Source organism: Lactuca sativa, chromosome 4 (genome assembly GCF_002870075.4).
Source record: "Lactuca sativa cultivar Salinas chromosome 4, Lsat_Salinas_v11, whole genome shotgun sequence".
Taxonomy (NCBI): Eukaryota; Viridiplantae; Streptophyta; class Magnoliopsida; order Asterales; family Asteraceae; genus Lactuca; species Lactuca sativa.
In genome coordinates, this window is record NC_056626.2 from 236,686,964 (window position 1) to 236,706,538 (window position 19,575).

At 34.6% G+C, this 19,575-nt stretch overlaps 1 protein-coding gene across 1 annotated transcript; it reads left to right on the plus strand.

Moving 5' to 3' along the window:
• Nucleotides 1-1,093: 1,093 nt before the first annotated feature.
• On the plus strand, nucleotides 1,094-1,627 carry LOC128133596 (uncharacterized). The gene has a single exon (XM_052771096.1). The coding sequence runs from the start codon at nucleotides 1,094-1,096 to the stop codon at nucleotides 1,625-1,627; it is 534 nt and encodes a 177-aa protein (XP_052627056.1).
• The last annotated feature ends 17,948 nt before the right edge of the window (nucleotides 1,628-19,575 follow it).

The window sequence follows — 19,575 nt, forward strand, 5'->3', positions numbered from 1 at the left end:
TTCTTAAAACTCATGGGAAAGAACCAACACTTGTTTTAACCGATCAAGATGCTGCAATAAAACAAGCTGTTGAGAATGTGTTTCGTAATTCAAAGCACCGATTATGTATGTGGCATATAATGAAAAAGTTGAAAAAAAGGTATTATTTTAATATATTTCAAATATATTACTTATTAGTATATTCATTTATGAATATTGATTGTTATTTTACTTATTATTATTTATTCATTTATGAATATTTTTGTTTAAATACAGATATCAGATGATTTATTTACTAACACAGGCTTTAGAAAAAGGTTTTCAAAGCTTGTTTGGGACATTAATATGAAACCTGATGTTATGAAACCTGATGTTTTTGAGGTGAAGTGGGGTTTGCTTATGAAGGAATTCAATCTTGAAGACACAAGATGGTTTAAATACATGTATACAATACGTGATTCATGGATACCTGGATATTTTAGTGATATTCCGATGTGTGGTTTGATGAAGAGTACATCGAGGTCAGAGAGTATGAATTCATTCATTAATACATACTAAGAAAGTGGGAACTTACTTTTGAGTTTCATGATGAATTACGACACTGTCATTCAAAAGCAAAGGAATACTCAGCGAGATCTTGATAAGGCATCAAAGAAAGCATCATATAAAATGCAAACACCTCGAGAAATAAAACTGCAAGCATCAAAGGTTTATGCAAGTACATTATTTTTTGAGGTGCAAAAAGAAATATATAAAGCATGTTTTTTCTGTACATACTCATATGTTGGTATTGAAGATGGTTGGGAAGTTTACATTGTGCAGCACAACAACACTAAAAGTGAATTTAAAAATGAATTTAAGGTAATTCTACTAGTTTTTTATGAAAAATGTAATAATATTCATATATGAATATGAGAATATTCATATATGAATATATGAATATTATTTGAATATATGAATATATGAGTGTTGATATGAGTATTCTTATATGAATGTAAATGTGTAAATTTTGTTTTTGTATCAGGTTGAAATAAAAGCTAAAGAAAAAGAAATAAATTGACGTTGTGAACATTTTAAGCATATGGGTGTTTTATGCAGACATGCTTTTACAATAATGATGAGATGTGGTGTTAAAGAAATTCCTGAAAGGTACATTTTGAAGAGATGGAGAAAGGATGTGATATCAAGAAATTATCGTTTTAGTTCTGTTCAAGCCGATTCAGGTGATTGTGAGAATGTAAAGCTAGTCAATGATTCATATTATTATAGTTTTGAATCATGTTTGGATATTGTAAGAGATGACAAAAAGAGATTGGCTTTGTTTGCTGAGAAGCAACAAATGTTGTTGAAGGAATTTGAGAGTGATTATATTTCTCCTAGATTGAAAAGCAAGACAGATGGTGAAGTTGTATGCAAGCTTTTGGATGTTACTATTCCTATTCTAGAAAAGATTAATATTCATGTTCCTGAAGTTCAAAGCAATAAAGGTTCTGGAATCAAGAAAAGAATTCCAAGTGCAGGTGAAGTAGCATATGAAAATTCTAAAAAGGAACATAGAATCTGTTCAGGATGTGGAAAACGAGTTCCACACAATTTACGTACTTGTCCAGAAAGAGTTGGAGCTGATAAATCAGCAAAAGACAGTTAGGGATTTTTTTAGTTTTTTTTTTTAATGTTTTTTGGTTTTATTCATTATGAATATATGCAGATAAAAACAATAAACAATAATATTCATGTATGAATAATACATATTTATAATGATATGGTAAATTGATATGTTGATATTTGTTTTTAAATTACTATAAAATAAGTTATATTGATGTTGTAAATTATTCATAAATGAATACAAATATGTGACATTTGTTATACTAATAAATAAGTATATTCAAATCTGAACTTTTTTATGTTAATATCTGAACTTTGTTATACTAACATATTAATTTGAACTTATTCATAAATGAATATATCATACTCGTATTTATTTATGAATAAATAAAAATAAAGTTTGAAAATATTTGAATATAAAAAAATAACATAAATAAGAAAACTTGTTTCTACTAATAAGTTAGTTATATTCATATGTGAAATTTGTTATATTCATATATGAACTTTGTTATGCTGACATATTACTCCTAATTTAATCATAAATGAATATATCATATTCGTATTTATTTATGAATAAACATAAACAAACTTTGAAAATCTGTAAATATAAAAAACTGACAGAAATAAGTGAAGTTGTTTCTATTACATAATCATTCAACACAAGATAATAAAAGTTGTTCATAAGCATTTCACAAATATTAAAACGATGTTCAATAACACTTAACAAACCATTTAAAAGTTGTTTTGCAGAATCATCTTACAGTACTTCAAATCCATTCATCTGCAACACAAACTATTCTATAGCATCACACTTCAACATTCTTTCATTTTCACAAGCAATCATCAATATTCTTTTAACCTTTTTTGAATTGTTTGCATAGCCTTGTATGCATGATCAGTATGCACTTTGAATTCAATTTTTTGATAGTTTTCAGCAAGATCCAACACCTTAGCCTTCAACATGTTAATTTCAGAAGTTAGCATTATATGTGCATATCTTTGCCTGAGCTTCTCTAAAGTAGTTTACTGAACTGCACTTTCTTTATGAAGACCTGGTTTCCACTTTGGGAGTGGTTGTCCCATATAGGTCTCCTTATGTCTCATTGCAAAGACCCCACAATCAACATTTTTTTTACTGTTCTCCATGACATTTCATGTCGTTGGGGTTTGATACTTTCTTTTGAGATTGCATTTGCTCTTGGATGGTTTATTTCTTTAAAGTATCTCACAAAGAAATTTTTCTGATCATTAAATAAAATAAAAGTTAGATATGTAATAAATTGGTTCTTTTATGTTGTTGTGAATTGGGTACATACCAAAGGTTTCAATATTACTCAGTATTTTCCTTCATAATCCCCCTCAACTGCACTATTGTCTAAAATTTCAATTGACGGTTTCTTTAAGTTGAAGACAATCACAAAAATGTGAGCACTTCTAACAACTAGAAAGAATACCTGTTTTTATGTATATAATGGTAAGTATTTTATTGATAAAATATATATAAAAGAACAACTTTAATTAACATACCATGTCAATATCTTTTATTTTCAAGATTTTTTTGTACCCATTGGTACTCTCATGAAAGTTCTCCTTGAATTTTTCATACTTTCTTTCATCAGACAATGTTGAAGTTAGATAAGCAGTTTGTAACCAATATAATCATATGTTAATTTTAGTTGAATATATATATATATATATATATATATATATATATATATATATATATATATATATATATATATATATATATAATTATGTTAAAGAATACATCATATTTGTATAATCATAAGTGAATTTCAGTTGTAAAAAAATATAATATTCATAAATGAATACATCATATTGGTGTATTCATTTATGAATAAGGAAAGAATTAAGTTTAGAACATAAACTTACAGAAAGTCCAACTTTCAAGAAAAGTCTCTATGGTGAATTTCCAAAATCCCTTTCCAGTTCTTGGTGGTTAAGTAAATCAGACCAATTGTCTAAAACTTATCCAAAAATCTCTATGTTTGCATATAGACTTTCCATAATTGCTCTTTCTGTTTATCTGACCATATTGTTTCTTGACAACCACATCTCTGCAAATATATAATCAAAATGTCATAGATTATTATCTATATAATAATCATATATGAATGTATATAAAATAGTTACTTACGATGTATAGCCTTGTAAGTTGAACAATCATTCATAGACAATACTCTCCTGACGTGTCAGTTTGGGTTTTGTGTCTGTTATTCTGCATTTGAAAGATGATTTGAAAGCATCAGCAAGCTTCTTCTCTCTTGGTTGATCCAGATCATGCTTTGATGGTCCTACTTCAGTAGGAATTTATACAGAGATTGGATTTAGATTAAGAACATTTTTCTTTGCTAATCTGATAACAACCTTCTGATGGTCGTCTTTGATTTGTTTCTTTGTAAGTGGTTTTTTTGGTGAAGATTCATTAGATTTTTTACTTGAAGTTTGATCTGAATCTTGACTGAGACCTAGACTAAAGCTTGGACGAGTATCTGCATGCCAGGAGATTTGTCATATAAATAGTTGTTAGTTAATTATAATATTTGAGTTTATATTTTGAAATGTTTATCCAAATTGTCACCTCCTTTATTTCCTTTTGTCTTGTCAGCTTTTTCTCCTTTCTTGTTTTCATTTTTTGACTTTTTCTTTCCTGAAAGATAAAGAACTGTGATTAAGTAATTCATATGTGAATAAGTAATGTATTCATTTATGAATAAGTAATGCATATCATTATTTATGAATAAGAAATATTAAATTCTTTTTTATATTGTGTTATTTATTTGTGAATAATAAAACTTATTATACTAATTTATTAAGTTGATTCAACTATTTACCTTTATCTTCTGCATTTCCTTTCTTAGTTTCTGTATGTTTTTCTTCACCTCCATCTTTCGTGTTCTTAGCTTCTGTTCCTCCTTCATTTATATCTTCAGAGTTTTCCTTGCCTGAAACATATACATTATATATGAATATTTTTTATTTTTTTTATTCATTTATATAATGTATTATTCACTTATGAATAAACAATGTTATTAAAAAAATCAATATAAATATTGTAATATATTTTAAATCATTCATTTACATGTATCATCTCTCTTTGTTTTTTCAACTTTTGCTCCTTGTTCATGTACACCTTCTGATTTTTTCCTTTTCTAGAAGAGTATTAGTTTTACCTGTACTCATTGGTGACCCTGGTCAAAATTTAACAAACAAAATTGTTATTGTGTATTGATATTTTTATATATATATATTTAAAATAAAAGTAAGACAAAATTTACCTATATAAATATTATCGAAAATAGTTTTCATTTCAAGGTGATTCCAGATTTCATCTTCTTGACTATGTAAACTTGAAATTCCAATTCCAAGGACATTTTCCACAATGTTGTCAACAACTTTATCCAACAAATTTTCATTTTCAGTTTGTTGAATAGTCTCTTCATGATTATTTGTTTCCTCATCATGATCATCTTTTTCATCTTCATCATTAAGATTTTCATTCCTCTTTCCATCTTTCTCTTTTACTCCAATTTCACCTTTTTTTATTCTTATCTGCATCATTCTTTATTCCTTCATTATCTGCTTCATTTGAATCAAGCAAATAATCTACTTCTGGTTGACTTGCACCATTATCACTGTCTTCTTCACCATTTCCCTCTTTATCTTCATTTTCTATTTGATCATTTGTTTTTTGACCCATTATTGGTGTCAAATTGATTCCTTCAACTCCAGTTTCATTAATTGGAAAATTAAAAAGTGTTGTGCTTTCAGTTTTTTCTTTAACAATCATATTTATCATCTTTTCTTTGAAAATTCTAAAACTTTCCTTTTCAGGGAACTTTGTCATCGCATCATTAAGCTTTGAATTCAACTTTTCCTTCATCCTCTCAAAACTATTAATCATTTTTGATTCATATGCCTATGTAAAAAAAAGAAGTATATGATTAGAATTTAATATAATAATTTAATGTAATCATATATTATTAACATGTTCAAACTAATTACCTCAACATAATGATCTTCATCTTTATCATAATCATTGTCTTCGAGATCTGTATCTCCTTCATCTTGTTCATCAACAAATTCTTCATTTATTTCTCCAAGTCCAAATTTACCTTTTTCTTGTTCAAATGCCTCTCGAGATCTAATCGTCCATGAACTCCAATAACAAACTTTTGGACGTTTACGTGTTACTGTCAAAGCTTCTGAGTGGATGTTATCATCATAGAACAACTGCACATGAATGATAACTAATTGATATTCAATTATGAAGAAGTGATATTATTTTTTACTTATTCATATATGAATAAGTAATGACTTATTCATATATGAATAAGTAATGTAAAGCATTATTTGTTAACAAATATATTTTTCTTATTCATATATGCATATTTGCTATTAGTTTATGAATAATCAATATTATTAAAAATTGAGTATAAACATTAAAATAACTTACTACCAAGAAAGTTGAAGGTCCAACAAAGAAGCCGGTATCTGAGTATGGTATGTATGAGTTTTTTGTTCTGACAAGACAGTCCAAAACATAGCTGCACCATTCTATGTTGCTGATATATGTTCTTCTTGAAATATAACTCAAGGGAAACAGGTTGCATCTTCCCATTGATGTTGACTCGCAAAATGTGTTGACAAAAAGAACTAAGAAGTTCAATTTGAAATTGAAATCAACTTGTGTGGTAGAAACAATAACATTTTTGATTGCACTCAGTTGGATGATTGAATCTTTTTTAAATTGTTGCTTCCATTCATCATAACTTGTATCATCCTTAGGCCATTGATCCAGTTGTGTAAGTTTGGTTCCACCAATCAGTATGCCCAAAATGTCATGAACAGACTCTGCTGTTACTTTCTGTGACATCCCCAAAATCTCGGCCAGAAAAGACCGATTTTCATTTATGCTTTTAAAATAATTTCAGAGTAAATCCTTTTGATTTGAAAGAGTTACGGAATTCGTTCCCAAAACAAAATATGATAAAATAAGATTTACCAAAGCATTTCTTAAAGAAATGTATTTTTCATTATATTACAATACTCGGGATGTCATGTTCCGATAAACAGACCAAAAGTATAAACATTTCAATACAGACCTTACAACAGTTATTTACAACAACAGGTCTATAATCCGAAAAATAACTTGACAAGTCATCCAACTTATGCTCTGGCGTCACTACCTGTAATACAAAGAAACTGAGTGGGTCAGCCTTGGGAGCCTGGTGAGCATATATGGTTTTCAACCCACAATAAATAATTATATTTAATTCCACCAACCAACAATAACCCAATTACCCATTCCCGTTATTCTCACTTTACATCCCTAAGACAACTAACATAAGGGACCTAGTCTAAGAATATTTCATCGGGGCGACAACACATGCTTCGGGGGTTCCTCAGCAATATAAGTCAAATAAGGCAACCATGAGGGGATGGAGTATAGCGAATGAACACCCAAGTTCATTAACACCTACAGGTGGCGAACCTGCTAGCGTTCCACATGACTGTCTAGAAAAGCTTGTGGTCGTCATTTAAACTCCGCTAGATAACTGAATCAAAACAATATTGAGGCCTCTCATCTGTTCATTGCACACCAACTATCTACCCATGTTCTACCCAACATATTAGTAGATAAAAATATACATTTGTATACATAATTTAAAACATGTATAGCATGTTCAATCAATACATATTCCACATAACAGATGAGGCACACACACATAACACGTATTTCATAGAGAATAAATCAGATCTATAAGATAGAAGAAAGTGAATATACATTCACACATATAACAACAAAATATATACATAACACGTATTTTATATAAAATACTTCATAATTATGCGTTAGAAGAAAGTAACCACACACTCACTTGATCAGAAGATGATCGGACCGCACTACGGCTTATAGAAGTAGTATTTTTCGGCAGATCTGAAAGATCTTCACAAAAACCGGACTCTTCGCGGGCAGAGCTTCGGCTCGGGAATCTTACTTCTCGGGATCTTCGGGACCTCGGGACTTGCTTCGGGGCTCGGGAATGATACCGGGGCTTCGGGATAATTTTTACACAAAAAACGATGCAAAAACGCGAGAAAAGGGGAAGAAATGAGCAAAGAACTCGGCTGCCCTCGACATCCTTTTATAGGGGCTGGAACTTCGAATTACGCTGGGCGTAATGAGGATCAGCTCGCTGACTCCCCCTCTGGATAATATCGGATAATTTATATTTAAATTAAATATCGAAAATATTTAATAAACTTCAAAAATTCATATATTTCTCATACGAAATCCGTTTACGACGTTCTTTATATCCACGTGTAGGTGAGACTACGCTCTACAACTTTCGTTTAGACTCCGTCGGCTAATTTTGACTTTATTTTTATTATTTATTTTTAGTAGGACGGGACAGGAAAACTCCGTTATAAAATCATAACTTCTTCATCCGACGTCCGTTTTCGCCTATCTTTTCATCGTTTCACTACAATTAACGAGATCTTCAATTCTCGTTTAGATTGTTTCGGCTAAAAACCGCTCGATCTCAAATCGAGTATTCTGGCTGCATACTGCTAAGTCGAAACTTCAAAAAATCATAACTTCCTCATACGAAGTCAGATTTGGCTGTTCTTTTTATGCACTCTCTCGGTTTAACGAACTCCACGACTTTCATTTAGATCACTAAGGCTAAATATTGCTCTAACGTAAATTTCACTTTTTACGTCATTCAGCGTTGTCGGTTCTGTCGCGAAACTTCGACAAGTCATAACTTCTTCGTTATAACTCGGATTTCGGCATTTTTTATATCTTCAGAATCCTTGTTTCGACCACTACATCTTTATGCAAAGATATCAGGCTTATCTCATACTTTAATTTTGACGCTTATTTTATTCTTAATTCATGAAATCATAATAATTAAGAAAATAAACACATAATTCACATAATACTCAAATATTTCATCATTAATACTTCAAAAAGAGTTACAAGGGTTAACCTAGACTATTACATCAAGGATAATGCCTAGCCTGGAAACGCGGACGTTACAATTCTCTCCCCCTTAGGATGATTCTGTCCTCGGAATCACACATCAACAAACAAATGCGGATAATGACTCAACATGTCACTCTCCGTTTCCCATGTGAGATTTGGCCCATTCGTATGTTTCCAGCGGACAAGCACTAATTCGACCATCTTGCGTCGAAGCTTCTTAGTCTTTCGGTCAACAACTGCGTCTGGTTCTTCGATTAACCTCTTGTTTTCATCAATTCTCAATTCAGAAATTGGAATTATATTAGGAACTTCTCCCGTGAACTTCCTCAAATAACACACATGAAAAGTGTTGTGAATTCCATTCAGTTCTTCTGGTAGTTCTAGCTTGTAAGCTTGGTTCCCAATCCTCTGAAGAACTTTAAACGGTCCAATAAACCTTGGACTCAACTTTCCCCTTTTACCAAATCTTATAAGTCCCTTCCATGGCGAGACTTTAAGCAAAACCGAATCTCCAACTTCGAAGATCATCGGCCTTCGCTTCTTGTCAGCATAGCTCTTTTGACGATCTTGAGCTGCTAACATTCTTTCCCTGATCACTTTCAACTTCTCAGCAGTCTGATGGACCATCTCGGGTCCCATAAATTGCTTTTCCCCAGCCTCAAGCCAACAAGACGTCGTACGACACTTCTGTCCGTACAAAGCTTGATAAGGTGCCATATTTATGCTCGAGTGGAAACTATTATTGTAGGAAAATTCTACCAAAGGTAAATGTTCATCCTAGTTACCTAGGAATTCCAGGGTACATGCTCTCAGCATATCTTCAAGTGTTTGTATTGTTCTTTCACTCTGACTATCAGTCTGCGGATGGTAAGTTGTACTTAAACACAACTTGGTACCCAATTCCTCTTGTAGACTTTTCCAAAACCTTGAGGTGAAACGACTATCACGATCCAATACAATCGTTAACGGAACACCGTGAAGCCTCACAATTTCCTTCACGTAAGAATTCGCAAGCTTTTCCATAGATCATTTCTCATTGGCTGCTATGAAATGTGCACTCTTAGTGAATCGATCAACGACCACCCAAATCATGTCGTGGCCATTCTTTGTTCTGGGTAGTTTAGTGACAAAATCCATCGCAATGTCTTCCCATTTACCCATAGGCACATGTAAAGGTTCTAAACTCCCATATGGTTTCTGATGTTGTGTCTTCACTCTCGCACAAGTCACACACTCGGCCACATACTTTGCAACATCAAGCTTCATCGTCGGCCACTAGTAGTAGGGTTTCAGGTCCCTATACATTTTAGTGTTACCAGGATGAATCGAGTACATGGTCTTGTGAGCTTCTTCCATCAGAAGATCTCTGACTCCTCCTGTCTTAGGTATCCAAATCCGATCTTGGAACACCTTCAGTCCATGACTGTTTATACCGAACACCAAGGTTTTGCCCAAACGTTCTTCCTTTCGGTCATTCTTCTCAGAAGCTTCCTCTTGAGCTTTCTTTATACTCTCCACATTTGTCGAGACAACTTCTATTCTCAACGCTCTTGGCCTTTTCCTCTCAACATTGACTTTCCGACTAAGAGCATCAGCAACAACATTAGCTTTACCAGGGTGGTAAAGTATCTCACAATCGTAGTCCTTGGGTAACTCTAACCAGCGTCGTTGCCTCGTATTTAACTCTTTCTGATTAAAGAGATATTGGAGACTCTTATGATCAGTGAAAATTTTACACTCCGTGCCATAGAGGTAATGCCTCCATATTTTCAGAGCAAAAACTACCGCTGCCAACTCCAAATCACGAGTCGGGTAATTATTTTCATGCTCCTTCAACTGTCGAGATGCATACACGATCACCTTATCTCTTTGGGTCAAAACACAACCCAATCCAACTCCAGACGCGTCGCTATAAACATCGAAGTCTTCAACTCCATCGGGTAGAGATAAAATCGGTGCCTCGCATAGCTTCTTCTTTAGCTTCTTGAATGCTTCTTTATGCTTATCACTCCAAGCATAATTAGCTCCCTTGTGGGTCAAAGCTGTTAATGGACTAGCGATCGAAGAAAAGCCTTGGATAAACCTTCGGTAATATCCAGCTAATCCTAAAAAGCTTCGGATCTCCGTGGGACTTTTTGGTTGTTCCCACTTCATTACAGCCTCAATCTTTGCTGGATCGACCATTATCCCTTCCTGGTTGACCACGTGACCCAAGAATTGGACTTCTCGAATCCAAAAATCACATTTGGAGAACTTTGCATACAACTTCTCCTTCTTCAAGACTTCTAACACTTCTCGCAAGTGTCTGCCATGCTCCTCTTGGCTTTTCAAATAAATCAGAATGTCGTCTATGAACACTATCATGGATTTATCAAGGAACGGATTACAAACCCTATTCATTAAATCCATGAATGCTGCCGGAGAATTGGTTAGTCCAAATGACATAACCAAGAACTCGTAGTGTCCATATCTAGTTCTGAATGCAGTCTTCTCGATATCTTGCTCTCTTACTTTTAGCTGATGATATCCTGAACTTAGATCGATCTTCGAGAAATAACTTGAACCTTGAAGTTGATCGAACAGGTCATCAATCCTCGGCAACGGATATCTATTCTTTATTGTTTCCTTGTTCAGCTCTCTGTAATCAATGCACATTCTCATACTTCCATCTTTCTTCTTTACGAATAACACCGGAGCTCCCCAGGGTGATGAACTAGGTCTAATGAAACCTTTGTCCAATAGCTTCTGAAGTTGCATCATCAGCTCCTTCATTTCCGTCGGTGCTAATCGGTAAGGTGCTTTTGCAATTGGCGTGGTTCCTGGTAACAAGTCAATACGGAATTCCACTTGTCGATCAGGCAGTAATCCAGAAAGATCTTCGGGAAATACCTCCGGATAATCACACACCACTGGAATACTTTGCATCACCTTCTTTTCCTTCTTAGCATCGATCACGAATGCTAAATATGATGTACATCCCTTGGTCAAACACTTTCTGGCTTTCATTAGAGAAATGATTCCAGAATTTACTCTGCGTTTGTCCCCATACACCATAAACGAATCTTTCCCTAGCGGGTTTAATTTTACTATCTTCTTCTTGCACAATATTTCGGCATCATTGGCGCGAAGCCAATCTATTCCCAACACGATGTCGAAACCATTAAATTTGATAGGCAATAATTCCTTGTGAAACTTATTCCCATTAAGGTCGATTAAGATGTTTTTCATACGATGGCTAACAGGTACAAACTTGCCACTAGCAACTTCGACTAATAAAGCATTATCTAGTATATCAACAGGCAAAACTAGTTTTCTACCAAACTCATGCGAAATAAAGGAGTAGTTGGCTCCAGAATCAAACAAAATTTGAGCAGGTAATTCGTTTATGAGAAAGGTACCTGAAGCGACATCAGCTTCATCTTTCGCAGCTTCAAGTGTCATCTGGAAGGCTCTCACCTTCGGCTTTGGTGGAATGTTGGGCTTAGCCGCCTCCTTCTTCTTCGGACAGTCTATCAAAATGTGCCCCTCTTCATTACAACCAAAACACATCCTTTTGTTGTTCGGACAGTCATTGGCAAAATGCCCAATTTTTCCGCACTTGTAGCAGGTTACATCCTCACTACATTTCCCAAAGTGCTTCTTCTTGCACTTATCACACCACTTCGCTTCTCCTCCTTTTTCCTCCACCAAACTTTTTCGAATCAGATTTCGAAAATTTGCTTTTCTTACCGGAACCAGATGTTCCCTCAAACTTTCTCTTCTCACCAACATCAACCTTGTTGGTGGTTCTCCCCTTAATCATGTTCTCAACAGACTTGGCAGCCCATATAGCTGCCTCTAGAGTATGTGCCTGACGTACTGGCACCTCATACTCCCATGGGAGTCCCTTCATATATCGGTCCACCTTTGTCAGCTCGTCTGGGACGATACGCAAGGCAAACTCCATCTTATCGGTGAAGGCGTTTGTGTAATCGTCGACTGACATGCTGCCTTTTGTCAACGTCAGAAACTTGTTCTCCAACTCCAACAGATTTTGAGCCGAGCAGAACTTGTGCTTGAACTGCACCAAGAACTCTGCACAGGTCAACTGTAGTGGCTCATTAGCGCTTAAAGTCTTCCCTAGAGTGTTCCACCAACAAACGGCTCCACCTCGAAACTGACACACTGCATAGGTAGTCTGGAACTTGCCTCTGCAGCCACAAGTCATGAAGGCTAACTCTATTTCGGAGATCCAATCCATCACTCCCATCGGGTCCTCCTTTCCAGTGAAGGTCGATGGTTTGCAAGTTAAAAGTCCTTGTACTTGCATCCCATTCCATCATTCCTTCCGTCATGGTTGTTTTGCCTAACTATCGGTGGGTTGGCTTGACCAATAGATCCACAGAAGTTTCCTCCTTCCGAGTGCCCTTCATTTAAATCAGGCTCTTCTACTTGAATTGACAGTTCTTCACGATTCTATTGAAGCAACCGCCTAGTCTCCTCCATTTGACGATCCAACATTGTTTGAATCATCATTTGTACACCATCCATTATTATCGGCTCAGGTGCTGCTGCTACGACAGGTATTTGCTCAATCACTGGTGGTTGATTCATGTTTTCATCAGCATTTCCAACTCCATTTCTTGTTCTCACCATTTTTGATCTATACACCGAATAAGGTGAAATTAGATCCTCATTCACGATAGATATTCAAATCATCCTTATCACTCCGAAACGTTTACATGCTAGTTCTAATATCGTAGACGTACACTTAGAATCCTACACACATAAGGTTTCCAGATCCGGCCGGCAACAGACCATAGATCCGAACAAATAATATCATATATGGCAAACATATAACATTTAGCACATAAAAGCATTTTAGGCAATTTTCCTAAAATAAACTAGTGCTCGTGTCTAAAATATAACAGACACACATCTCAAAATTTCACTTAGCATTCTAAGTTTAAGTCTAGAAATTCTACAAATTCCTAGTTCGCTTAAACTAATGCTCTGATACCAACTATGACATCCCCAAAATCTCGGCCAGAAAAGACCAATTTTCATTTATTCTTTTAAAATAATTTCAGAGTAAATCCTTTTGATTTGAAAGAGTTGCGGAATTCGTTCCCAAAACAAAAAATGATAAAATAAGATTTACCAATGCATTTCTTAAAGAAATGTATTTTTCATTATATTACAATACTCGGGATGTCATGTTCCGATAAACAGATCAAAAGCATAAACATTTCAATACAGACCTTACAACAGTTATTTACAACAACAGGTCTATAATCCAAAAATAACTTGAAAAGTCATCCAACTTATGCTTTGTGACAACCCGATATTTCAACTCTTTGTAATGACCTAAAAGTCAAGTATTGTAACCACTTTTGAGTTAATAAAATTAACTTTGATAATAAACTGTCCAAAAAGTTCTATTTTAATTCCCTCTATGTTTAAATGTCATTAAACCGGGATCTTACGTAAAAAGAACGCCCAAATCCGACTTCGTATATTGAAGTTAAGATTTTTCCAAGTTCGGTTTAGCAACAGACAGCTAAAAACTCGAATCGGAGATCGAGCGACTTTTGGCCGGAATGACCTAAACGAGAATCGAAGGTCTCGACAATGGTATTTCAGCGGTGAAAAGTCTGGCAAAAACCGACGTCAGATAAAGAAGTTATGAATTTTTAAAGAAATTCCTTAATCACGTCATTTTATAATTAAATAATAAAAATAATTTCGGAATTTGCCAACGGAGTCTAAACTAAAGTTGTAGAGCGTAGTCTCACCTTCGCGTGGATATAAAGACCATCGAAAACGGAGTTCGTATGAAGGAGATATGATTTTTTGAAGTTTATTAAATAATTTATATATATTTAAATCAAAAATCCGGTAATATCCGAAGGAAGAGTCAGCGTTCTCATCCGAGTTACGCGTTGCGTAACCTCGTACGCCCCGCGTACCCGAAGGCCTTGGTCTCGGTCCGTCCACATCGCCCCTAAGCGAAGCTACCGACCCGCCCGTCCGACCCGTCCCATCCGACCCGATCCGTCCCATCCGAAGCCGAGGCAGTCGAGGACTCGGTCATGCATGACGTACGCGTACGCGCTGCGTACGAGCGTACGCCCCGCGTACGAGCGTACGCCCCGCGTACCGAGGCTTCTCAGACCCCTATAAATAGAATGCGAGGGTTTCCGGAAAAATTGCTCATTTCTTCTCATTTCTCTTGCGTTTTGCCTCGTTTTCCGTGCCCGTTCAAACCCGAAGCCCTGGTCTTTTTGCTCAAGTCCCGAAGGTCGATTTTACTCCCGAGATTCCCGAGAATCCCGAGAAAAATCCGTTTCCCGAGACGAAACTCTGCCCGGTTTTCCATCTCGCTATCTTCAAACTTTCAAGTGAGTTCATACCCCTACAAACACTCTTTAAATACATTTTTAAATGCTTTCTATACTCTTTTAGGGGGGGAATACAAGTAGAAACAAACATGTTATTTAATCATTGATATGTATTTTATAACTGTGTTTGTCATTTAACATATTTCACATGCTACAAAATGTGATGCATGAAATGGTTTTACATCTTAAAAACACATTGCTACCAAATGTTTTACCTTTGAAATGTTTATTAAAATGACATCAAGTCATTGTTAATTATTGTTCAAAACCCATAGATGTCTTACAAAAAAACATTTTTCATTCTTGAACTAAACTATGCATATACACTTATATTCTTATATATGTATTGATGTTATAGCGTACATCTTTCATTTAGTTCCCACACTCTTGAGTAGTAAGAGTGTACAAACCTACATGATCATCCAGTTATATTACAGTAGATTATCATAGGGATAATTTGAAGATATCAAACATTACTTCTATTACAAGGAATCACACAAGAGTCATTTCATTCATGAGTTCTTACTAGAACCTTACCTGATACATGAGTAACTTTACATATGCTTACATGATACATGAACACATTACAAGAGTACCTTTACGTAGATACCTTTACCTGTGTATACTTGTTTATAGTGAATATTTGTATCTCAAATTGCGAGGATGATTTATTAGTACCTTCTGTGTAAATCTTCCTGCCTATCCCACAGTACATCGGGATATCTAAGACAGGACCCTATCCCACAGTACCTCGGGATACCTAGATGGGCCTCTATCCCACAGTACCTCGGGATATACGTACGGGACTAACCATTCTGAAACCCATCTGTTAGCAACAGTGGGTGATGAACATCTACGGATGCCTACGGTTATTACTTATACTAGGAGTACCTTTACGGGGACTAACCCTTCCCTCGCCCTGCTGCTGCTACAGAGGACAATGGGACAATCTTCGGATGTTCATTAGGTTATATAAGTACATGTTAGCACCAGTACCTCCGGCTAACATTTACTTTATTACGTATTTCCTATTACTTTATTTTGTGATACCTTTCACATAAACGATGAGTTAGACTAAGCACTTTTAGTACTAGTCAATACAAAAACTACACTTCATACTTACAAAAGATTCGGGTCTTGGTAGAAGACTACACTTCATACCTACAGAACATTCGGGTCTTGGTAGAAGACTACATTTCATACTTATAGAAAATAAGGGTTTTTCTAGGGATTTCATACTTACCTCAACATTTTCATTTAAAGGTTTACATGGCTTTCATAACAGATTTTCACAAACAAGGCAATGGCACTTATATACTTATGAATTCACCAGCTTAAAGCTGATACTCGCTTTCAAAATAACTTGTATTCTCAGGTCATCAGTAGACATGTACGGAGGCCAGGTTTTGAGAAGTCGGAGCAGACAAGTCTCGTCTTTTATTTTGATTGTATATTTTTGGTGTCTTATTACAATGAAAGAACACACATGTATTAAACTTTACTTATAATGCAATGGATGATGTTGTTGCTTGTTTATTATATTACACTGTTGTGATACTGTACATGACGTCCTCCACCCCTGAACGTTTCCGCCGTTCGTGGTTTTGGGGTGTGACATGCTCTGGCGCCACTACCTGTAATACAAAGAAACTGAGTGGGTCAGGCTTGGGAGCCTGGTGAGCATATAGGGTTTTCAACCCACAATAAATAATTATATTTAATTCCACCAACCAACAATAACCCAATTACCCATTCCCGTTATTCTCACTTTACATCCCTAAGACAACTAACATAAGGGACCTAGTCTAAGAATATTTCATCGGGGCGACAACACATGCTTCGGGGGTTCCTCAACAATATAAGTCAAATAAGGCAACCATGAGGGGTATGGAGTATAGCGAATGAACACCCAAGTTCATTAACACCTATAGGTGGCGAACCTGCTAGCGTTCCACAGGACTGTCTAGAAAAGCCTGTGGTCGTCATCTAAACTCCGCTAGATGACTGAATCAAAACAATATCGAGGCCTCTCATCTGTTCGTTGCACACCAACTATCTACCCATGTTCTACCCAACATATTAGTAGATAAAAATATACATTTTTATACATAATTTAAAACATGTATAACATGTTCAATCAATACATATTCCACATAACAGATGAGGCACACACACATAACACGTATTTCATAGAGAATAAATTAGATCTATGAGATAGAAGAAAGTGAATATGCATTCACACATATAACAACAAAATATACACATAACACGTATTTTATATAAAATACTTCATAATTATGCGTTAGAAGAAAGTAACCACACACTCACTTGATCAAAAGATGATCGGACCGCACTACGGCTTATAGAAGTAGTATTTTTCGGCAGATCTGAAAGATCTTCACAAAAACCGGACTCTTCGCGGGCAGAGCTTCGGCTCGGGAATCTTACTTCTCGGGATCTTCGGGACCTCGGGACTTGCTTCGGGGCTCGGGAATGATACCGGGGCTTCGGGATAATTTTTGCACAAAAAACGATGCAAAAACGCGAGAAAAAGGGAAGAAATGAGCAAAGAACTCAGTTGCCCTCGACATCCTTTTATAGGGGCCGGGCGTAATCTGAAATTACGCTGGGCGTAATGAGGATCAGCTCGCTGACTCCCCCTGGATAATATCGGATAATTTATATTTAAATTAAATATCGAAAATATTTAATAAATTTCAAAAATTCATATATTTCTCATACGAAATCCGTTTACGACGTTCTTTATATCCACGTGTAGGTGAGACTACGCTCTATAACTTTCGTTTAGACTCCGTCGGCTAATTTTGACTTTATTTTTATTATTTATTTTTAGTAGGACGGGACAGGAAAACTCCGTTATAAAATCATAACTTCTTCATCCGACGTCCGTTTTCGCCTATCTTTTCATCGTTTCACTACAATTAACGAGATCTTCAATTCTCGTTTAGATTGTTTCGACTAAAAACCGCTCGATCTCAAATCGAGTATTCTGGCTGCATACTGCTAAGTCGAAACTTCAAAAAATCATAACTTCCTCATACGAAGTCAGATTTGGCTGTTCTTTTTATGCACGCTCTCGGTTTAACGAACTCCACGACGTTCATTTAGATCACTAAGGCTAAATATTGCTCTAACGTAAATTTCACTTTTTACGTCATTCAGCGTTGTCGGTTCTGTCGCGAAACTTCGACAGATCATAACTTCTTCGTTATAACTCGGATTTCGGCATTCTTTATATCTTCGGAATACTTGTTTCGACCACTACATCTTTATGCAAAGATATCATGCTTATCTCATACTTTAATTTTGACGCTTATTTTATTCTTAATTCATGAAATCATAATAATTAAGAAAATAAACACATAATTCACATAATACTCAAATATTTCATCATTAATACTTCAAAAAGAGTTACAAGGGTTAAACTAGACTATTACATCAAGGATAATGCCTAGCCTGGAAACACGTGTGTTATACTTTCAGTTCCTTTCCTTCAATATCTATCACCATTCTCTCAGAATCAAATTTTTGAAGAACATAAAATCCCAACTTCAGTGGTATATCTGTGATTTTCATTTTTAACAAAGCTCCAAAACCCATAGATCTTAAAGATTCTTTTTGTTCTTTGCTCATCCCAAGGATTATCGATAGTAATGCCTCTGGTGAACATATGTTTTTTCATTGAGTAAAATTCTTTTATCATTGGTTTTTTTGTCTTTTTTGATTGGTGACTTTTTTTTTTGCCTTCTTCGATGGATGACTACTTTCAAAATCAGAATTTGAATCTTGTAGTTGTTTTTCAGGAGTTTTCCTTTTTGATGGACTTTTTCTGCTTTGATGCTTTATTTTCTTTGGTACTTTTATTTCTTTTTTATCTGGTAAATGAAAACATATAATATTTGAACAAGTTACTGATATATGAATATGATATATGCTCGTTTATTTATTTATTACAAAAGTATATACAATTTTATTCATATATACAATTTTATTCATATATGAATAAATAATATATAAAATTTTATTCATATATGAATATATTAGATATGATAGGAATTTTGTATCTTTCACATTTTTCCTCTTTTGCATTGATCTTGTTTCTCTGATTGTTGGTGAATCTTTATCGTAAATGTTAGTGTTCTTACCTTTATTCAATAGTAAGTAGAAGGTAAATGAGTTTGATATTCACGAATGAATATTTGAATAAAACATATGTATTCATATTTTTTTATTCACATATGAATATGTTTTGTTATATTCATATGTGAATAGAACATATATAAGTCATTCTTGTTGTATTCACATTTGAATAATGTATGTATGGCAACAAGCTATCTTCTATTCATATGTGAATATAACATACATATTCACGAATGAATATTTGAATAAAACATATGTATTCATATTTTTTTATTCACATATGAATATGTTTTGTTATATTCATATGTGAATAGAACATATATAAGTCATTCTTGTTGTATTCACATTTGAATAATGTATGTATGGCAGCAAGCTATCTTCTATTCATATGTGAATATAACATACATATTCAAAAATGAATATTTGAATAAAACA